This window comes from Mauremys reevesii, linkage group 3 (genome assembly GCF_016161935.1).
Source record: "Mauremys reevesii isolate NIE-2019 linkage group 3, ASM1616193v1, whole genome shotgun sequence".
Taxonomy (NCBI): Eukaryota; Metazoa; Chordata; order Testudines; family Geoemydidae; genus Mauremys; species Mauremys reevesii.
The window spans coordinates 92,933,432-92,957,406 of record NC_052625.1 but is presented as its reverse complement, the minus strand read 5'-3'; the positions used below and the strand labels follow the sequence as shown (position 1 = coordinate 92,957,406).

At 41.9% G+C, this 23,975-nt stretch overlaps 1 protein-coding gene across 2 annotated transcripts in view; it reads right to left on the bottom strand.

Moving 5' to 3' along the window:
- SERAC1 (serine active site containing 1) overlaps positions 1 to 23,975 on the bottom strand; it is a 58,470-nt gene that overhangs the window by 9,938 nt on the left and 24,557 nt on the right. For both annotated transcript variants that reach the window (XM_039531772.1, XM_039531773.1), the window contains exons 7-14: positions 23,656 to 23,777; positions 17,365 to 17,493; positions 14,838 to 14,951; positions 12,802 to 12,964; positions 8,827 to 8,977; positions 6,887 to 7,028; positions 3,743 to 3,843; positions 1,159 to 1,256 (exon numbers count right to left, since the gene is read on the bottom strand). In XM_039531772.1, the coding sequence (XP_039387706.1) occupies positions 1,159 to 1,256; positions 3,743 to 3,843; positions 6,887 to 7,028; positions 8,827 to 8,977; positions 12,802 to 12,964; positions 14,838 to 14,951; positions 17,365 to 17,493; positions 23,656 to 23,777 (1,020 nt within the window). The remainder of the gene's footprint in view (positions 1 to 1,158; positions 1,257 to 3,742; positions 3,844 to 6,886; positions 7,029 to 8,826; positions 8,978 to 12,801; positions 12,965 to 14,837; positions 14,952 to 17,364; positions 17,494 to 23,655; positions 23,778 to 23,975) is intronic.

Genomic DNA, 23,975 nt, shown 5'->3' with positions numbered 1-23,975 from the left:
ACCTTCCTGGTATTTGAACTTAGTTCTAGCCAAGCTTATGGGAGCCCCCTTTGAGCCCCTGGCCACGTGTTCCCTTCTCTATTTGTCATGGAAAACGGCCTCTCTCGTCACTATAACAACAGCAAGACGAGTTTCCGAGCGTCACGCCCTAACGGCTGGTCCACCGTATACCATCTTCCATGGAGACAAGGTACAGCTTCGGCCACACCCGGCCTTCCTCCCTAAGGTGGTGTCCGCCTTCCATGTGAACCAGGACATTTTCCTCCCGGTTTTTTTCCCGAAGCCGCACGCCTCACGTCGTGAACAACAGCTTCACAGCCTCGACGTCCACAGGGCCCTCGCGTTTTACATAGAGCGAACAAAACCCTTCCGGCGTTCGCCCCAGCTATTTGTAGCGGTTGCCGATCGCATGAAGGGCAAGCCGGTCTCCTCTCAGAGGATCTCCTCCTGGGTGACGGCATGTATCCGGACATGCTACGAGCTTGCTCACGTGCCAGCTAGCCGTCTCACCGCTCACTCTACGAGAGCGCAAGCTTCTTCTGCCGCCTTCCTGGCCCGTGTCCCCATCCAGGACATCTGTCGGGCAGCTACCTGGTCTTCGGTCCACACTTTTGCTGCCCACTATGCGTTGGTGCAACAATCTAGAGACGATGCAGCCTTCGGCTCAGCAGTCTTACACTCTGCCACGTCTCACTCCGACCCCACCGCCTAGGTAAGGCTTGGGAATCACCTAACTGGAATGCATAGGAGCAATCACTCGAAGAAGAAAAGACGGTTACTCACTGTTGTAACTGTTGTTCTTCGAGATGTGTTGCTCCTATCCATTCCAGTTAGGTGTGCGCGCGCCGCGTGCATGGCTCGTCGGAAGATTTTTACCCTAGCAACACTCGGTGGGTCGGCTGGGTGCCCCCTGGAGTGGCGCCGCTATAGCGCCAAATATATACCCCAGCCGACCCGTCCGCTCCTCAGTTCCTTCTTGCCGGCTACTCCGACAGTGGGGAAGGAGGGCGGGTCTGGAATGGATAGGAGCAACACATCTCGAAGAACAACAGTTACAACGGTGAGTAACCGTCTTTTCAGGCTAATTTAGCTATTCATTTTAAAGCATAATGGCCAATAATACATAGCTGATCTGTACAGCATAAGCAAAGTACTTACCCCCCATGCTATGTGATACCCATACCAGAGGTCTGTCTCCAACACCAGCAGCTCGAAGCTTGGTAAGAAGCTCATTGCTCCTATAAGCAATAGATTTCCTGCAGAAGAAAAAGAGAGATGCAAAGCAGAAGGCAAACATATTAAAGGGCAGTCTCATGCTGGAGTGGAGTTTCAGTACATTAGTATTATGAAAAGGGATTTAGGTAGATAACTCATGTTGGACCTGATCATGCAAGTTACTGAACACAATCAGCTATTATCAACTTCATTGGGAACTGAGGACACCAAACACCTTGTAGGACTGGGCCCACTAGGAACAACAGGAGCTCAGGAACAGAGATAACTAATATTTTCTAGAAGCACTGGCGTTTTCCTGTAGTTTTGGGATTTAGGATTAGCTTGAAATGTCTCGTTATGCTTTGGGATTTTAAACAGCTTGGTGTCCATATAAAAATATTTTTCTTTTCAAAGCATCAGAGTGTAATGAATTCTATTCTCTTGTAAAGCAAACAGTGTCTGACAAGCAAATACTTTGCTAAATTGGGCTTAAAGTATGGAGCAATGCACTGATAATGTTCAAGCTGAATCCAGGGCTCTGAACAAATATGTCTGTGATCTACCTATAATTTCTAAAATAATACCTACTGATACTTTGTTCTTCTATTACACCTTCCAGCCAATAATCTCAGAGTTAAGAGTGGTAAAGCATAATCGTCTCCATTTTGAAGATGGAGAAGTTGAGGTACAGAAAAGGTAAATGATTTGCCAAAGGTCAACAAGTCTGTAGCAGAGCAGGAACATCTACTGATTCCCAGTCCCATGCTTTGAACCATATCACCTCCCTTCCTCACAGCAGAAGTAAAGTTGAACATAGAGGACCACAGGACAAGATGAGAACTCAGAGAATTGAATGAGCAGCAGAAATATCAGGATACTGCAATATTACAGTGCAAAAATCTAAACAGCCATATTTAAAAAGCCTTGTACAATCAATTCTCAGAATGGATGTTAAAGATCACTCTGTTATAGTACCTGTGAAAAGAGATTCAAATGTGTCTTTTCAACTGAACTAAACCTTTAAGACAGCTGCAGGGATTTGCTCCTTCTGAGAATCAAGTCCAAAATGGCATGTGGGATTTCACAGCTCCGTGGGACTGTTGTCCCACGTGTCCATGACACTTTAAATGACAGTACTATAAGCTCCCTTTTAAAAGGTCAGTTAGCGTATCTATGAATAATAATGCAAGGGGTATGATTCTACTGCTGCATCTTTCTTGATACTCTTAAGGAATCCTCCTTCAGACCTTTTATTTTTCAGCACCCATATGGAACTGCAAAATAATCAAATACAGAGGATCTTTATTCTGAGGACAAAAATTACTATAATACACATTGAGAAATATATTTTTTTCCTTTTTCTAACTCCTTTCCACTTCCATAACTCTGGTTGGACACAGTAAGAAACAGAAGTACCTGTCTACATGTATTTTTGCTGTTATTAAACTGTATTGTTTTGTTTCTACTAATTTCAAAGAAGTGCGTGAGATGGTTATTGGAGTGGATTACATATGCTTCCTTTATTGGAATAATTGTATCAATTTGCTAAATACCAAGAAACAGAAGGAACAAGGAGTGGGGAGAGAAAACAATAAGAATTGTGCCCCCTAATTTTCTATACTGTGATGAAAGTTTTCCCCTACTATGTAATATAAATCCTTTGGGCCCTGATCCGGTAAACACTTAATTTTAAGCACAGAAGTAGTCCCCTAGTCATATCCTGGAGACTACTCACCAGCTTCAAACTGAGCTCAAGCATAAACGTTTGTAGGATTGAGACCTAGGGCTTCCTCCAAAGTCCATTAAAGTCAATGGAGAGACTCCTGTTGACTTCAATGGGCTTTGGAACATACCCCTAATCTGTTCTACTATTTTTCCTTTTAGAAAACCCTGTTGAGTTGGAGGTGCTGCTGTTCAAATGAGACGTATAACAGAAATCCTCATCACTTGTGGTCAATAAAGATCCCACAACACTTTTGGCAAACATGTCCTGACAAATACTAACTTGAGTTTCAGCTGAATATGGTCTCCTTTACTTCCTGTCCAAAACTATTATACAGCTATTATATTTTATCTGCCACAGAATAGTATCTCTGTCTTTTCAGGGATTTATAACTCTTGAATAAAAATGATCTCCAGGCCAAAACTAGGCATATAGAGTCTTAATCTGAAGACTGGTTTGTAGTGCATTTGGAGAATGGTTTGTCTGAAGTTAAGAAATCCCCCACCCCACAAAGAATCTATTCAGGCCAGTCTCTAGAGTTCTTCACACATTTCTCCTTAATGCAAAGCTGAATGAACCACAAGAATTTAGAGAGACACCACAAGCACCTACTCAGGCAGTAGAGAAATCAAATGTGCACACTGTTGCTGAGGAACAGGTGGTAAGAAATTTCTCCAAACCAAAATCTCCTCCACAGCAGCACATGACAGGAAAAATAAGATCATCTGTTCCTGACTATAGGATCCTATATATCAATAGTATAGCTTTCTCTCCTCCCATAATTACATGCACTTCATTTGTTACCTGTGGTCCTCAATAGGGCACTTTGTTTTCCAATCACTCAGGTGGGTGTCATACTCCACAGATACAATTCTAAGCGAAGGACAGTCTGAGGCTAGCCAGGTCTAAAATATAAAATCAAAACAAAGGAGCATACTTGAATTTCCGCTACACCAGTTGGTTCTCATACATCAACATCAAGACCAGCAATGTGCTGTAAGACTGATAGTTAATTAGAAGAAAAGTAAAAAAAACCTATTAAATGTAAAGTGCAGTTTTGGACAGAAAACTGACTGAAATGTAAAAATGATACCCACCCTTCCGAAAATATTTGCTGCTGGTGTTCCTTTATGTCTTAGGTGCTTACTTTAAATGACAAAACAGTTTTTACTACTGTTAGCACATCACAAAGACACCAAAGCTATGGGAGTGAGCTGGATTCTGTTTTGACTCAGGCATTATTGACAAAAGAGTCCACTAAATTCTGATTGCAGAAACAATTATTATTGATAATGATTTAACAGGCAACTTGACTTTAAAGATCTCAGGCTGTGTTTGCAGGACTGGCAGTTCAATAAATCACCTTTTGAGTTTAAAATTATAGCTTTTCTTTAATCTTTCAAGTGCTTTACAAACAATTGCAAAGCTTCACAAAGCTGACTTCAGTGGATAATATCAGGGATGAAGACTGCCCATTAACATCCTCATAACACCTCTTTGAGGTGCATGAGAATTAGGCAAAAAAGAACAGGAGTACTTGTGGCACTTTAGGGTACATCTTCACTACCCGCCGGATTGGCAGGTAGCCATCGATTTCTCGGAGTTCGATATATCGCGTCTCATCTAGACGCGATATATCGAACCCCGAACGCGATCCCGTCAACTCCGGAACTCCACCGGAGCGAGTGGCAGTACCGGAGTCGACGGGGGAGCCACGGACATCGATCCCGCGCCCATGAGGACGGGTAAGTAATTCGAGCTAAGGTACTTCGACTTCAGCTACGCTATTCACGTAGCTGAAGTTGCGTACCTTAGATTGACCCCCCACCCCCTAGTGTAGACCAGGCCTTAGAGACTAACAAATTTATTTCAGCATGAGCTTTCGTGAGCTACAGCTCACTTCTTCGGATGCATAGAATGGAACACACAGACAGGAGATATTTATACATACAGAGAACATGAAAAGGTGGACGTATGCATACCAACAGGAAGAGTCTAATCAATTGAGATGAGCTATCATCAGCAGGAGAAAAAAAAACTTCTGAAGTGATAATAGAAGGTGTGAGGAGAACTTAACATAGGGAAATAGATTCAATTAGTGTAATGACCCAACCATTCCCAGTCTCTGTTCAAGCCTAATTTAATTGTATCTAATTTGCATATTAATTCGAGTTCAGCAGTCTCTCTTTGGAGTCTGGACTCTGTTTAAGCCTAACTTAATTGTATCTAATTTGCATATTAATTCGAGTTCAGCAGTCTCTCTTTGGAGTCTGGCTTAAACAGAGACTGGGAATGGTTGGGTCATTACACTAATTGAATCTATTTACCTATGTTAAGTTCTCCTCACACCTTCTATTATCACTTCAGAAGTTTTTTTTTTCTCCTGCTGATGATAGTTCATCTCAATTGATTAGACTCTTCCTGTTGGTATGAATACTTCCACCTTTTCATGTTCTCTGTATGTATAAATATCTCCTGTCTGTGTGTTCCATTGTATGCATCCGAAGAAGTGAGCTGTAGCTCACGAAAGCTCATGCTGAAATAAATTTGTTAGTCTCTAAGGTGCCACAAGTACTCCTGTTCTTTTTTGTGGATACAGACTAACACGGCTGCTACTCTGAAACATGAGAATTAGGGCTTGCCAATTTACACTGGCAATTAACAGCACTGCAACTTTCTTGCTCAGGGGTGTGAAAAAACACCCCTCTGAGCGCAGCAAGTTGCAGCGCCGTAAAGCACCAGTTTAAACAGTGCCCCAGCACTGGGAGCTTCGCCCCTCTTTGAGGTGTGGGTTTTTGTTTTTTTTTTTGTTTTTTTTTTAAGAGTGCTGGGAGAGCTGCGCTGCGACCACACAAGGCACGTTAACGCGCTGCCAGTGTAGACTGGCTCTTACTCTTTTATAGACTGGAAAACAGGCATGCAGATTAAGGAAACCGCCCAAAGCCACAAAGGGAGAGAGTAAGTGCCAGAGCTGGAATCGGTACTCAAGCTTCTGGCTCCCTCTCCTGTCTGACATGGAAAATCAATTAGATTGAAAATGGAACCATGAACTACCATTTTTACAGAGTTACTTTTCTAATTACATTATGATATAAAATACACAACACCAAACGAAATTTCTTTAAGGCTCTTGTTACTGATTCACTGATAAAACTTCAACAGCAAACACTACAAAGCTTTAGTTAATCAGCAATCCGTTTCTCTATAAAAAATATAGTATACGTGAAAAAATCTGGAATTTTGTGGACTTTTTTTGGTCTCTGAATAGCAAATAAAAAAGGCAAGGAGGGTGAACAGATATCTACTAGGCAACCAAATTCTAGCCCAATCTAAGAGGAATAATAGAAAGAGATGTGGAGGATACTGCGTCCTCTTTTATTGGAGGAAACAATTATATCAAAGGAGCTAACATTAGCTGGGAAATCCCAACCCAAGAACAATCTGTTCAGAAATGCAATTTGTTGACAAACATTTACTAGTAAGTAAGAAAGAGCTACTTGCAGAATCTGATTAGAAGTAATCTAGATTAAAACCAGGCAGTTGCTAAAATTGTAAGAATGGCTATACTGGGTCAGACCAATAGTCCTTCTCGCCCAGTATCCTGTCTTTGGATAGTGGCCAATGCCAGGTGCTTCAGAGGGAATGAACAGAACAAGTAATCATCAAGTGATCCATCCCGTCGCCCATTCCCAGCTTCTGGCAAACAGAGGCTAGGGACACCATCCCTATACATCCTGGCTAATAGCCAGTGATGGACCTATCCTCCATGAACTTATCTTGTTCTTTTTTTAACCCTGTTATAGTCTTGGCTTTCATGACATCCTCTGGCAAAGAGTTCCACAGGTTGACTGTGTGTTGTGTGACTCTAGGTCTCTTCCATTTTCCTCTCCATAATGCTCATTGAAGAGGAAACAATAATCTGATGGGAATTAATTACTGTCTCCCTACCTTTGGCCAGCATTCACTGTAAACCTCTTCCCCTTCGAAAGCCTTTACATCCAAAGGCTGATTAATGTCTTGTTGTCGCCAGGTTTTAAATGCTGCTCCCAAAAGACCATGAATAAAAAGGACGTCTGCTTTAATGGGCTGACTGATATTGGAAAGAATTTTTAAAAGAAGTAGGGTACATATTTTAATACATTAAAATTAACATTTACATAAGCCATTTCATCCTGAACCACCCCAAAGTGCTTTTTAAAAAATAAAACCTGCACACTATATCTATGTTACGGAGATCATCACGCGTAGTATACACAATAAATGTAAACTGAGGAACCACACAGAATACAGTGGGCTAGGGAAAGGGGAGGGAGTTCAAGTGGTCCATACAGGATAACATTAAATGAATCCAAGCTGTCTGCAGTAGGACTGCTGCTATTGGAGGTATGCAGACCCGATAAGAGGCTAGTGCAGGGGTCAGCAACCTTTCGGAAGTGCTGTGCCGAGTCTTCATTTATTCACTCTAATTTAAGGTTTCATGTGCTGGTAATACATTTTAACGTTTTTAGAAGGTCTCTTTCTCTAAGTCTATAATAAATAACTAAACTATTGTTGTATGTAAAGTAAATAAGTTTTTTAAAATGTTTAAGAAGCTTCTTTTAAAATTAAATTAAAATGCAGAGCCCCCCGAACTGGTGGACAGGACCCGGGCAGTGTGAGTGCCACTGAAAATCAGCTCGCATGCTGCCTTCGGCACCCATGCCATAGGTTGCCTACCCCTGGGTTAGTGGCACATCAATAGATCACAAACAGATACATTTTCAACTTATAAAATGGCTGGAAAACTGAACCAACACCATTCCCTTCATGCTGCATCCAAGGATCAGAGAAATTCCCATGGAATGTTCACCATGCCGGAACACTGTGAGTAATGCAATTATGTGATTTACTAAGGAACAAGGGGCGGGAAGGGGAACCTAAACCCATGACAATACCACTTACCCTGCAAGACATATGCAGGAATATTAAATGAGGGAGGAACCCATAGCCAATGAGGGAAGTACCCTGAGGCTCATTGCTGAATCTCACTGCTGCAATAAGAAAGTTTCCCTTTGCTAACTCCAATTTACACCCAAGAAACTGAAGGATAGAGGTATCTCTGGTACCCAAAAGGAGCTGCTCACCAAGTGGGCCAAAGAGTATTTTACTGCTATGCATGGAGACAGTAAAATCCCTACAAATTTTGCAAGAGCAACTCAAAAATTAAATGTACCTTTAAGATGATGCTTCATATACAGCACCATCTTAACTATGCCCGCATAGGGACGGTAATAGGAAATGGAACATCATAGTACCTTACCCTCTGTAATAAAAAATGCCAGTCTCTTTGCCCAATTACAATCCTAAATCAGGATTTCTATTCATACAATCCAACAGAACCTTCCATGTGGCCTGTGCAATGGCATTAATATAAGGAGCAGTTGCTGCTAGTTGACACCTGCTTCTCCTCGTTTCCAGCTGCACAAGCACAATTAATTGTTTTACTAACAATACTCTACGGGATTTCCTGCAATTAGTTTCCAGCATTTTTGCCAAATATTCCTTGCTTTCAAAAGAACAATTATCGACATGGTGCTGGCATCCCAACAGGGCTGAATTGCATGTGAAGCAATACCTTAAATGTGCATATACCAATTTTTGTAAATTTGTGTTTGTTTTTCCTTGTAACACTCACATTCTTTTCAGGGAGATCTGACGAGACTTTCACTGAGTACTTCCTAGTGCCTTAACATTTGAGTTTAAGATATTTAAGTCCTACATTCCAGAAGGACAGGCACAGCAGACAGCACTGCTGTGCAGCAGCAACTTTAACTCCACCTTCACAAAGTTTTTTGTAAGTGAATAATAAAAGAAGTAGCATGTGGTAGAGTAAGGACCCTCGTCTTTACCTGCTACGGTACTGTGGATGTAAAACATATACGCCATCTGGATACTTTTCCTGCACTGTCTCTCTGTCCAGATTAGCCAGGGCTCTGGATGCATGTGAAGACTGAATGACATGAGGAGACTTCATTGCTTCAGCAAGTATGGAAACCCAACCTAGTTTAAAAATAAAACAAAACACATCTCTCGTTGGCTGTTAATTACTAAGAAACTATTATCTGAACTATGATTGCAGAATGGCTTTTCTCGTTTGAAATGATGTTTGCCAAAATAATTGTAGGAGCATAAGAATTGCAATGCTAGAACAAACCCTATTTCGACCCAGGTATCTTGCCTCACACTGTAGCCAGTGCTGGATGATAGCACCTGTGTAATGCACTGAACTGTGCCAAAAATATTCCACAGTGACGTGGTATGCAATTAATTTCTGACTCCAACTGGTGATCAGTTTATGATCTGCAGCAAGAGAACACTCTCTCTCAAGAATAAGAGTGTGTACCCCCTTCAATTTCTCCCATCACCCAAAAGGAAGAGGGAGGGGGAAAGGAGCAAGGGAGTAAATCCCCAAATCCCTCAAGCAGTCAAGATGTGAGAAAGGTAGAGAAAATAAATGGTACCTCCCCAGTAGCCCAGTAGAATAAGAGCCCTCCAACATCTGATGGGAAGGGAGAAGAAAGGACAAAGTGAATTGTAGTGGGCAAAGAGACTGGCATTTTTTATTACAGAGGTTAAGGTACTATGATGTTCACATTTCCTATTACTGTCCCAATGAGGGCATAGTACAATAGTACTATGGGGGCATAGAACATAGTACAATAATAACCAGGAAAGAGTAGAGAAAAGACAGTCTCTCTCCTAGGCCTGGTCTACACTAAGGGGGGGGGGGGTCGAACTAAGGTACGCGACTTCAGCTACGCGAATAGCGTAGCTGAAGTCGAAGTACCTTAGTTCGGGCTACTCACCAGTCCAGACGCCGCGGGATTGAAATCCGCGGCTCCAAGGTCGACTCCGCCACCGCCGTTCGCAGTGGTGGAGTTCCGGAGTCGACCGGAGCGCGTGGGGAGTTCGAACTATCGCGTCTTGATTAGACGCGATAGTTCGAACTCCGAGAAGTCGAACTCTCCGCGTCGACCCGCGCGGTAAGTATAGACCTACCCTTAGTAGCCATTAGGGAAGAAGAGGACCCCAGAAGTTAGGGCTGGGTGGACCACAGAGAGAAGAGACAGCTATCCCTGCTAACCAGCTAGCAGCCAGGAATGAAATGGAGGGTCTGCAAACTGATGCTTATTAGGAGAGTACAACCACTGTCCAGTCCCAATTTTTAAAACCCTTGTACGTGAGGATTAAGTATAAGAGACACCTTGGTCTCTATGATCCTAAACGTAGCCATGCTATTTACAACAAAAAAATAAAGTACTGTTACTAAAGTGATGGTATTAATAAAGCCATTCTCAAAGTGCTGTCCAACATGATTAAAATACAATCTCAGCTGCCTTTACAACGAAGATGGACAGCTATTTCCTAAAATAAAACCAATCTTATTAGACACCTCTGTGAACCTGCAGAGATTACTGAGAAATGTGAAGGACAAGATTTTGAATGAAATATTTAAGTATTTAAAACAAAAATAATTCAAATATTTTTGTACGTCTATTATAATTTTGAAAAATGATATAAAACTCCACCCACATTAAAATTCAAAGAGATAAAACCAATAGAGCATTTAAAGCACAGAATTTAAATATATGATAGAGAAATATAATAAATATGGAGCCAACATCTGAAATTCAAATAAAAGCCTTACGCAAGAAGAGAGAAACAGACAACTGTCCAAGATGAGCCACTTCAATACCCTAGAGTCCTATTATGGGTGAAGAGAGAACACTGGAGTCTACTGAACAAAGAAGAAATTTCTGAAGTACAATTTTGCACTTAGAGGATTGAGGGGTTTTCTTAAGCAGTTTTGCTTCTTTAACTGTGTCCCATCAAGGTTTTGTGCATTTCAATATGGATCTTTGGAGATAGGGTGCATGTGGGGAGAAATGAAATAGAGCAGGAAGATAAGCAAAGTAAGAGGTGAGAAGTAATGGAAACAGGTCAAATCAGGAGGCTGTTACCGTGCTTGTTAATCATACCTACAAAATCCTGCATAACCCAAGTTGCTATTGGCTAAAGAAATTTTTTAGACCAACTACTTTAAAGCCAACTTCATAGAGGAAAACTGGGCACACTTTGAAGAAAGAACTGTCTTATGGTGGCAAACTTGAAAAAGGAGAGAAAATGCAATTTACTTGGCCAGCATCATTCTGAATTCCCCCACCAAGTATAGATACTGGAGTCTAAATAAGAGTTTTCTTCTGCCCAACCCAGCTTCTCCTTCTGCTGGATTCTGCAGTGAAGTCCAGATCCCAGGGACTATGGTCGCATAGTATGTTACCAGCAGTATGACTGAAATGTCACAAATTCAAGATTAGTAATTCACAGCAGAAATAAGGAGAAGGAATGGATGAGCTGCATACGTCACCTGTTTGAAAACAAATACTTTTCAGAATTAGTAAAAATGACAAGAAAATTATGAAAGACACATAGGAATGTAAATTGATTTTAGAAGTAGGATATATTTCAAAGGTTTGGAAAAAATGAAAGGCCTTAAGAGAACATCATCAAATAACCTTTTTCCACTTTTCTATATTATAAAAATAGAAATAGACCAAGGTGTCTCTAATACTTAATCCTCACGTACAAGGGTTTTTGAAAAAAAAATGGCAAAAATTGTTTGTTTAAAATATCACTTAAACTGAACCTTTCTGAAGGGTCAAAAAACATTGAGCTAAGGATACCCACACCCCCTCAGAGAGCCCAACATGAGCCAATACCACTTCTACCATTTCCTTTCCTCTCCTTCCTGTGCTGGCAGTCCTAACATGGGAAGACAGAACCAGTGGCCTCACAGGCCCATTTTTCTAATCCACCCTAGTAAGCATTTTATGGGGACAAACAGGTACACTTCTTCCCAGTTCTGGACTGCCAGGACCCTGTAGCTCTTCTATGGAGTTCTCTTTAAATTTTAGTACATTCCTTGAAATGTATGCTGCAGAGAGCATTAAAGGATTGTGACTATCTCTTTCTCCATTCTCAGGGATTGACAGGGGCGGCTCCAGGCACCAGCGCAGCAAGCGCATGCCTGGGGCGGCAAGCCGCAGGGGGCGGACTGCCGGTTGCGGTGAGGGCAGCAGTCAGGCAGATTTTGGCGGCGTTTCTGCAGGAGGTCTGCCGGTCCCGCAGCTTTGGCAGCGGGCACACCGAAGGCGCAGGACCAGCAGATCACTTGCAGAAATGCCGAGGAAGGCCGCCTGACTGCCGTGCTTGGGGTGGCAAAAAATAGAGCTGCCCCTGGGGATTGAGCAGGGATTCTCACAGAAATAGAAGGAAGGATTTCACAACATAAAGAATTCCACAATCCCCAGGTGCATGCTGGGACACAAACTCCAAAGAGAGCCTGTTAAAAGAGGCAGAGCAGCAATATCAAGTAGAAGTTACTAGATCTACTTCAAAATGAGGAAATTGATGGATTGGCCTGTTCACTCCAGACAGCAGAGGAACAGACCTACTTGGCCTCCTTACAAGAAGAAATCACAGCCAGTAAGGAAATCTAGGAACTATTGGGTAGATAGAGTTTGTGATGAGGAGCCCCAGGAGATTCATAAAAATATCCCAATTCTGATGTTTAGCTGAACTAAGCCCAAATTCTGAACCTTCATCAATGATTTAATGACTCTGACTGTAGGGATGAGGCACATTGGCTGGACAGAGTAGACAAGTCTGCAGTAACACTGACCATGCTGCTTTGGTCTGTAAATGAATAGGACTTCTGCCTCCAGCACTACTGATCCCATGTATTTTACAAAAGTACTAAATTCACTTACAAATTTAGAACATAAACATTGCATCAAGATTGCTTAAGTTTACATTCTTTTTACCTGCACGTACTATGGATGAATGAAGACGTTCATCCAAAGCCATATTTCCAATGATGCGAATTATGTTCCTTTGTATTTTCGCAGAATCGTTACGAAGCTGGTATATCCTCTGTAGTAGCTGCAGACCTCCATTTGCTTCAATTTTATCACAATGAGTAGAAACCTAGCATTTTACAGTAAATTCAGTGATACTAAGTGGAAGTCGTGCCAACATCCAAATCTGCAAAAGCTTCCTGAGAAGCTCTCAATACATACAGTCTCCATTAAAGCTACTAAGTACTATATCCATATCATATGCAGAAATTCTTAATCTAGGATTTGTTTTTATGTTATGCTTAAATCTTTCAGTTTAACAATTTAAAAAATTATAAGAACTATGAAATACTTATTTTTATTGAATGCCACGAACTCAGAAAGGGAGTCAAAAATTTTAGCATGCAAACTGCACAATCATTACAACTTGACAGCCCAATATTGGGAAGGGGTTGAGCACTTCCACTTTTCTCCCACTGAAGTTAATGGGACCTAAGGGTGCTTGACACTTTGCAGGATCAGATCCTAAGACCACAATTCTCCATAACACAACTGCCCACTTTTTCTAAAGCATCGTGTAAGCTGGGGCCACTTATTCTGCACACCTACCTGCTAGAACACTCTCTTATAATCCTTTTTCATTCAAAAAGGTAACATTATTCTAAATAGTGCTTCTGTCATTACAGATCTTCATGGCAGCAACAGAAATCAATGTAGGCAGATGACTGCACATTTATGAGCCATACTGTGGACCATTGCTGTTGAATAGATGCTGGTGACATGAAAGTTTCTATCACAGTGCTGAATACTGTGCTCTTTGCCCTTCCCTACCATAAATTTAGCTTAGTGGATTTTTTTCAACATGTATTTATTCAGCTTCTGATTTTAGCTATATTCTACCTGCAGTCTTTCTTGTGCAATTAATATTGTTATGGCGAGTGTCACCAGGTGAGTCTTCCACTTTCTTTTTCTTAGTGTGCAAGTAAATGTTCAATGTTGGGAAGACATGCTGTATTGTTGTTAGTTTTTGTTATGCAAGATTCTATGTAGAGGCAATGATCCTTGGGAGAAAGAGCTGTACTGCGAGCAGGAAGAGAGTTTGCTCTCTGCCTTGGTCTCTGATCAGATTTAATTCATAATACAGAGTTGCTCTCTGGAAAGTCCACCTTAGTCTTAGACTGAGGGCTGGTCTACAGGGCACCGGCAAAATGCACTAGAGGGGTGTGATTTGTTAAACACTCTAATTGCCCGGTGTGGGCCCTGCTACATTCATGTGAACTAAGTAGCTTTTAGAACACATCAAGTGTTAGTGCACTTTACCCTTCTGGCATGCTTTGCTGTGTAGACAAGCGCTGATATTCCTGAAGGAAGGGACTGCCTATATGACCATCTCTGTTCCAGGACTGATGTGCGTGTGTTAATAAAGCAAGTTATTCTTATAATATACCCAGACTCCACATAACTGGTATCTCCTCCACTGAGGTGTTGACATGTACAGCCTTGGATAGCTGTTACCACTATGCAGGGTAGAGGCACTGGTGTCAGAAGACGGAACAACAACAAAGTAGTAGAGGAATACTTCACAAGGGCCTCAAAGTTTATCCCTGACTATTCCCTGGGTGTGTCCCACCATGAAATGAACTGTAGGGCCTGCCACCAACACTGAAAGATCCATGCTACCCCACGCACCTCCCCAACTCTTTGCCATAGATGCCCTGGGGAACTCCTTAAAAGGGAATCTCCATCACTGAAGGAGAATATCCCTGGTTGTAGTGGGAGACAATGATAGATCCTGTGGACAGTCACCACAAACCTCCCACTCCACCCCCACTCACACGTGGATTCCAATCCTGTGAACAGTACCTCAGCGGTTTGGGGGAGGAAACGATATTGGGAAGGTTGTGAAGGCAGCTTCCCCCTGCATCCCACATATGCAAAAGGCAAGATCAGAAAGGAAAGTTTATCGATACAGCTGTTCAATTATAGCTGTATACATGAATTACCTTGGAATGTTGCACTAAAGCTTGTAAACAGAAGAGTTCTACTGTCTCTGAAGGGACTTTACTCAAAGTCTCGCAATAAGGAAGCCCATTTCCTCCAAAACACCACAAGCCCCCCTGAAATAAGAATCAATAACAATCAACTCAAATCTCAAATGGCTAAATAAGAAGAGTGGTTCTAGTTTGTTTTTTTTTAAAAGCCAAGCGAGCAACAGCCTGTAAAGCTGTTATGCCAAGTGCTGTTATGTGTATTACATTAATATATCCCTATATGTTCTGAAACATTCTAATATTTATAAAGGGAAAAAAAACAGCCCATTAGATCAGTAGCTTTTATAGAAAACAGTCACTTACCTGTACAGTAACTGTTGTTCCTCAATATGCATTCTGCACATATACATCCCACTGTGGGTGTCTGTAAGCTCAATGCACTTGAGCCAGAGACTTTTGCAAACAGTACCTCTAGGCACCCTTGCTCTTCTCATGCACTAAACTGAGAGCATAAAAGGGGCGTGTCCATTGCCCTCCTTTCCATTTCTTCTCTCCACTGTCTGTCTAAAGTCCTAAGTAGCAAGAAAGGTGGAAGGGTCATGGAATGTATATGTGCACCTTACATCTCAAAGAGCAACAATTCCTGTACGGGTAAGTAACCAGGGGTGCTGGAACAATTTTTATAGTGGGGGCGCTCCGAGCCACTGAACCAAACTGTAAACCCTGTATATGATGGAAACCACTTCAAGCCACCCTCACACCCCTAGTTCCAACACCTATGTTTTTTCTCCCTTGAGTGGTTGCGCACATATACATTACTCTGTAAGTGATTCACCAGCAGTTTCCTTACAGGTGGTTGGACTTCAGATTATATGAAAAGAGACTGGAATACCAACTTGCCAAAGCTGACATCATCTTGAGAGGTTTGAGAACTGGCATATGTCAGGAAAAAGGCTTGTGCACTAACTTACACTAAGACTAAGCTAATGCTATACAACCATATACAGTAATTTTTTTAAGCTGGTGAATTGAAGCTAAAGAGCAACAGGGAGCTCCAACTCCCACCACGGAAGGCAAGAAAGAACTGAGAGGGAGGCAGCAGACACACCCCTTTTATGCCCTCAGCTCAGCACACAAACACTAGCGACGCCTAGTGACATTGCTGGCAAAAGCTCCAACTTCAGTGCACTGGGCGCACAGTGGGGTTGCCAACCCTCACGGTTTCGCCAGGCGTCTCCCGAAATTGGGCTCTATCTCCTGGACGCTACTGAAGCCAATCTGGGAGATTTTAGGCCACTAAAAGTCCGGCAGTGCAGTGGGGCTAAGGCAGGCTCCCTGTCTGCCCTGGCCCCATGCCGCTCCCTGAAGCAGCCTGCATGTCCACTCTGCCCCCGCCCCAAGCACTGACTCTGCAGCTCCCATTGGCCAAAACTATGGGTAATGGGAGCTACAGGGGCAATACCTGCAGGCAGGGGCAGCGCACTGAGCCCCCGGCCCACCCCGCAGAGGCTGCAGGAACGTGCTGTCCGCTTTCAGGAGCAGCACAAGGCCATGGCAGGCAGGGAGCCTGCCGTAGCCCTGCTGCACAGCTGACCGGGAGCCTCCCGAGGTACACGCCGCCCAGACGGAGCCCATACCCCCTCCTGCACCCCAACCCCCTACTCCAGCCCTGAGCCCCCTCCCAGAGCCAGCACCCCACATCCCCTCCTGCACCCCAAACCTCCTCCCACACTCTAACCCCCTGCCCCAGCCCAGAGTCCCCGTCTGCACCCAAACTCCCTTCCAGAGCCCACACCCCTCACAGCCCCCAATCCCCTGCCCCAGCCCTGACCCCCTTCCCAGAGCCCACACCCCTCGCCCCCTCCTGCACCTCAACCCTCTGCCCCTGCCCTGAGCCCCCTCCAGCACCCAAACTTCCTCCCAGAGCTTGCCCTCCACTCCTGCACCCCGATCCCTGCCCCAGCCCAGTGAAAGTGAGTGAGGATGGGGGAGAGCAAGCGCCGGGGGTGGGGATGGAGTGAGTGGGTGGGGCCGCTGAGAAGGGCAGGGCCTCCGGGAAGGAGCAGGACAGAGCGGGGCAAGGGTGTTTGGGTTTGTCTGATTAGACAGTTGGCAACACTAACCTACAGTGAAACGTATATGTGCAGACTCACTCAAAGGAGAATCTACTAACTACAGAAAGTATAATAAAGGGAGGAAACCCTTTAGGTTTTTTATTTGTCTTAATACAATACCATTCCTGCCCCATGTCTCATTTTTACAACAACTTGCCTGAGAGCATAAACAGCAAGGATCAGATTGTAGTTAGACCTGTACAGTTGCAAAAACAGGAAGGGAGGAGGGAACAAGCTCTCCCTCATCTTTGCACAACCCCACAAAGAGTCTCAGTCCTAGTGGAGCAGGAGCAGCATGGGATGTGGAAAGGGAAGCTTCACCCACTCTAACATTATAAAATTAATAAATTATACCTTAAATAAATAAATATTTTTTTAAAAGAGAGAACGTTCTATATAATTCCATCCTGGAGTTCAGAGCTCACCCTTTGTGCAGCTAGAGTCTGACTGCTTTCTCTTAAAGCCAGAGATGTGAAGTACTGGACACATTGCTCAAGGTCAGTCTGAGGTAAAGATACCAATAACAATCGGAGCTCATCTTCTATAGCATAATCCTATAACAAAAGAACACAAATACTCATTAACGCTCTCCAAAGGAACACAGCAGGAAATTATGTGAAAGCAAACAAAGATTTCGAACAACAGAAATTGTTACATGAAGTAATGCTTTAAACTAAAAGGCCTGGTTTGAATGCTCTGCAACCTAAGCTAATGTTTCTGAAGCACTTTGAAGATGTAGAGCCCTATCAAAATGACAGGTTATTATTATTGGTGAGCAAATTTTTCAATGAAAGTCAGCTTTAAATTTCTAGGTTTAGGACTTATTTTATTTCAGTGAGGTCTGGAAGAATAAAAATGTGGGTCCTATTGGCCTGTGTTACAGAAATGAAATGGAGCTTAGAGCAGGAAAGCACCAGGGTATACAACAAGAAAGCTTGAAACTTGGCCCTCAATTGCATGATAATCACCACAAAAATAATGGTGCAGATTAAGACTATATGGTTTCATCAGCCAACTACAAAAATAATAGCATGATTAAGAAATTAAGTGATGGCATTAAAGAGAGAAATCAAATAGTTAACATTTATATATTTCTTTATCTTTGAAGTACTTGTACAAATATTCATTAAGAAATCCACAAAACACCCTTGTCAAGTAGGTAGGGATGGGAAAATAGGTACAGTGAGGTTAAGTCATTTGCCTAAGGCCACATACTAAGGATCAGAAGAAATGCAAGCTAATGGTCAGAATACAATTTCTGGAGCTAGTGACTCGTGAGTTCGAACCCTCCTTCTGATATTGCCTCCATCTGCAGTCTTGGGTCTTGGGCAATTCTAACCTAGTCTGGCTTATTTTCCTCATAAATGAAATGGAGAGAAGGGAAAATTACCTAACAGTAAATCAGCATCTCTGAACATATCGTTTGATTTGATTCCCTTTCTTGGATCCTGTGCTTCTGGAGGTAGACATGGGGGAACTTTCCTTGCTTTCAAATGATTTTGATCCTTTATGGCACTGGTAGATGGATATGCACAAACCAACAGTTGCCGCTGGAATGTTTTACTTAAATTCCTCAATGAGTAGGATGCAAAGAGCTCCCTAATCTCTATATACTGATATCCACTATATCACCCAGTGATTATACAGCTGGAATAGTAAAAATATACATATCTGTACTCCAGTATGCCTCAAGCCTGAGAGGTTCAACTGTTTGGAAATAGTTAGACCCATGGTCATATCCATGTTGGACTGATTTAATCAAAGTAAATTGAAGTCCAAGGTGGATAAAAATCAATTATTATTTTTTTTAAAAATAAAAAAAATGGATTTTTTTTATTTAAATCAGATTTTTTTTTATAAAATTATTTTTGAGGAAAATACCTATCTAAAGATAGTTTTAATTAAGATACATTATAGCTCTAAGATATCTCATAATGGAATAGGGACTATAAATTCTAATTCTATAGTATGAGACAATATATTCATGTAATGTTTAAGAAAAGCTTTGTAAATGAGTTCCAATCATTCATGGATTGGGGATCCAGGGGCTTCTGTATAGATTATTTAGGTTAATCTTTCTATCTACCCAATGGGACTCAGTGCTCAGTCTAGAAGATACCATCAGAGATGCTTAGTTTTGCAGTTCTCAAACTGTGGATTTGTGTCTCCAGAGATAACATGCTTATTAACAGCAAAAATGTTTTTAAACAAATAAATAAATAATATATAGAGGTGAGAAATAACAGACCTCAACCCTATTGTCCCTCTGCAAATTTGTGTACACAGAGTCAATCCCTTACCTCTCTCTAAAAGTGCGAAGTTTCAAAAAGTTAAATGAATAGAAGATTGTTGGGGGCGGAATAGATCTGGACAAGGAGAAGAAGTCTGGAGATAAATGTGAGAAGGGAGGGACAGGCAGTAGTAACAAAAGTGAAACTGTTTGAGCAGCATATTCCAGAAGTCTTGAGGTCTTTCTGAGTGTAGCTTTCATTGATTTGAGATCTACCATACCATTCCCTCACTAGATGGGAAAACCTATAATCACAGCGGGCCATAGCAGAGACCCAGTTTAGGAATATATGTTTGCTGATGATGTTTTAAAGAAAGTCACACCAATGAACTGGTGGAAGTCACTTAAGCACTTGGATTCAGAGACTGTTGAAGTGATAATCTCACTTTTAACAGCAGTAGCTTCTTCTGCCAGTGTAGAAAGAATGTTTTCTTCCCTTGGACTAATTCATTCCAAATTGAGAAATCGTTTGGGACCTGAAAAAGCAGGAAAGCTTGTTTTTCTTTTCCAGATTATGAACAAACAGGAAAATGAAGTTGAAGACGACTGAGTTAGCTGCAGAAGACAATATTAATATTAAGTTTCTCATGTTGACCTGGCTGACATAGTCAATTTAATTTTTGTTTTAAAAAAAAAACTATTTTAGTTAAAAACAGTTTTAACAAAAACAAACCTGATTTTCAAAAACTGGAATGTTTAGCTAAATTCAAAAATTCATATGCCTGTTTTGTTAAAATCTTATATGTTTGCTGTTGAACAAAAAAATCCAGAATACATAACGTTGTTGTTTTAGTTAAATAAAACAATTTAAATGTCTGTCTGTCTGGTGATGTTCTCCTCCTAATACAGCATGGCAAGAAAATCCTCCAAATATTAATGATTAACCTGTTGAATTGGAGATAGTTCACCTCCCAGTGACTTCATAAATATCTGCTTCAATTACTTTTGGGAAATGAAATAACCAATCATTCATTTTCTGATATAGCTGTAAAACTAATCTGAAAAGTTTTCAAAATAAATCACTTTAAAAATGTAGTGTGTACCTTCTAAAAATGAAACCTACATCTATCTCTGAGTTGTGAAGAATATGTATTAAGGTTATAACAAAAAACATGAATTCACTTTTATGTAGAAATCCATGATTAAATCGAGTCTTCCTGACTAGTTATTTATTTAAATCAAATCCACCCTGTTCAAGTCACTGATTTTAATCATGATTTAAATCAGCAAGCAAGAAACCTTGATTTAAATAACTGATTTAAATTGTGTTGTGCATGTGTACTTTAGCTATTTTCTAAACAAAGGTTAATTCTCGTTAGTTGGTAACATTAAAACATATTGATTGATAGAATCTACGGATTAATTTGTAACTAAATATAGCCTTTATACTAAATTTGCTGTGTCTTTTTGCTAATCAGGGTACACCAAATCTACATATGTATTTAAGCAATTACATAGCTTAACTTACATTTAATTCAGATTCTTATGGTCTCCCTTTTTTATTACATTAGAAAATCTGGAGTGATGCATTTCTTATTTACTAGATAATTAATTTTTTACTTGTGATTTGTATCAAAATCTATTTGAATGGAAATTCAAATTCAATTAAAAATGCACAAAAGCAGCACTGTACATTTGTTTTATTAAATAAAGCTACCTTAAAAGTACTGAATAAAAGAGAAAGTTCTTTTCAAATCATGATCCGCATTTAAAGCTAACTGATTTATTAAACAAAGGACGTATTAACTGCAGTTTATGAATTGAACTGATTGTTTCTGGCCACCATGTTCAGGTTTGCAGTGCCTCTGCATCTCACTGTGATTTCCCCAGAAGGTCTGACCAGGGTCTAGCACCTGTGATTAGCCTTTCTCCAGGGGCTACAACAATGTATACCAATTACCAGCCAGCCTTCACAAAGCAAAATACATTTATTCTTAGGGTAAAGCATTACAGAGGCCAACATATGAAAAACAATAAACATTCCTATATGCATCCTAAAAGTTACTAGATGTCACCCATCAGTTTCATGGGGCCCTAGCTGCCCAAAGTCTTTCCAGACCTTTCACAAGGGTTGGGCCTAGGGTGATCAGACAGCAAATGTGAAAAATCGGGATGGGGGTGGGGGGTAATAGGTGCCTATATAAGACAAAGTCTCAAATATCGGGACTGTCCCTATAAAACGGGGACATCTGGTCACCCTAGTTGGGCCCCAACTTGGACAGAAGGTCCTGTCCATTTCCCAAATCCAAAGAAGGCCCTGTGTTGGTTTAAACCCACCCTTTTTATACCAAAAGCCCTTTGTTTGTTTGTTGGCATAGCGGTCAGTAGGTTCATCATCTGGACCCATGGGAAAGAGACTCTGGAAAAATTCCACCACGATTTCAACAGCTTCCACCCCACCATCAACCTCAGCCTGGACCAATCTACACGGGAGGTCCACTTCCTAGACACTACGGTGCAAATAATTGATGGACACATTAACACCACCCTATACCGAAAACCTACTGACCGCTATGCCTACCTTCATGCCTCCAGCTTCCATCCCGGGCACACCACAAGATCCATTGTCTACAGCCAAGCACTGAGGTACAACCGCATCTGCTCTAACCCCACAGACAGAGACCAACACCTACAAAATCTCCACCAAGCATTCTCAAAACTACAGTACCCGCACGAGGAAATAAGGAGACAGATCAACAGAGCCAGACGTGTACCCAGAAGCCTCCTACTGCAAGACAAACCCAAGAAAGAAACCAACAGGACTCCACTGGCCATCACATACAGTCCCCAGCTAAAACCCCTCCAGCGCATCATCAGGGATCTACAACCCATCCTGGAGAATGATCCCACACTTTCACAGGCCTTGGGTGGCAGGCCAGTCCTCGCCACAGACAACCTGCCAACCTGAAGCATATTCTCACCAGTAACTGCACACCGCACCATAGTAACTCTAGCTCAGGAACCAACCCATGCAACAAACCTCGATGCCAACTCTGCCCACATATCTACACCAGTAACACCATCACAGGACCTAACCAGATCAGCCACACCATCACCGGTTCATTCACCTGCACGTCCACCAATGTAATATATGCCATCATATGCCAGCAATGCCCCTCTGCTATGTACATCGCCAAACTGGACAGTCTCTAAGGAAAAGGATAAATGGACACAAATCAGATATTAGGAATGGCAATATACAAAAACCTGTAGGAGAACACTTCAACCTCCCTGGCCACACAATAGCAGATCTTAAGGTGGCCATCCTGCAGCAAAAAAACTTCAGGACCAGACTTCAAAGAGAAACTGCTGAGCTCCAGTTCATCTGCAAATTTGACACCATCAGCTCAGGATTAAACAAAGACTGTGAATGGCTTGCCAATTACAGAACCAGTTTCTCCTCCCTTGGTTTTCACACCTCAACTGCTAGAACAGGGCCTCATCCTCCCTGATTGAACTAACCTCGTTATCTCTAGCTTGCTTCTTGCTTGCATATATAAACCTGCCCCTGGAAATTTCCACCACTTGCATCTGAAGAAGTGGGTATTCACCCACGAAAGCTCATGCTGCAGAACGTCTGTTAGTCTATAAGGTGCCACAGGATTCTTTGTTGCTTTTACAGATCCAGACTAACACGGCTACCCCTCTGATACTTGACAGTTAATATAAGAATAAAATAAAAACAAACCCCTCCAGCCCTGAGTTAAGCCCTACTCAAATGCCTGGGAAGAAGATGGCTTTGCAGCATGCCCAAGTGGTTAACCAATCCAGGCTGAAGGAGCTCATTTTTGGTAAGAGCAGCAGGGAAGGAACAGGTGGGAGAACTGCATCTAAAGCGCCCCGAGGATCTGTAAAATCTGCCTGGCTTGGGAAGTTAAGATGTGACCTGAGATTGTTCTGAATGTGAAATGTTTGCTTAGCTCATTATTTCCCTGACTCTTACTGATTGCATTGACATGCAGTGCATTTCATCAACCTACACTCTAACTTAATGAAGGTTCTGGTGCAAGATTTAGTCCTGGTCCATACTACAAAGTTGTGTTGGTATAACTATGTCGCTCAGGAGTGTGGAAACAATTATACTGACCTAACTACCGGTCTAGACAGAGCTATGTCAACAGGAGGGCATCTCTGTCAACATAGCTACCACCACACAGGGAGGTGGAGTAACTAGGCAGATGAGAGAAATTATCCTGTCAGCAGAGGTAGCATCTTCACTAAGTGCTACAGGGGCACAGCTGCAGAGCTGGAAGTGCAGACAAGCCCTTAATTGTGCTATGCTACAAGTACTGGGGGTGGGGAGCTGGGGCAGGCGGAATGGCGATAATAAAATTAGGAGTAGTCCAGCTCACCTCAAAACACTGCTGTGACTTTTGTCACCAAAAGTGACTAGATTCAACTAATACTCACATTTTCATTTACTTACATCTTTTACTTTTGGTAAGGGAGGTGGTGGCAAAAAAAACCGAAGATCAATATCCTTGGATCGGGCCAAACCAATCACAGTCCTCTGATCACAGGCTTGGGCAACCGTCCTATATTGATAATCTGTAGTAAGAGAACGTAGATGTTATGGCCAAAACTAGCCTTGAATATTTCAATTAATTTTAGTTGTGATTTCCATAGTACTTTGTAAATATGAATACAAATAGAACAATATTACTGCAGTCCATGTAACTAAGACAAGTTTTCCATGATTCTGTAGTCACAAACTCTAAAGTGAAAAATAAATTGGTTGTCAGATCA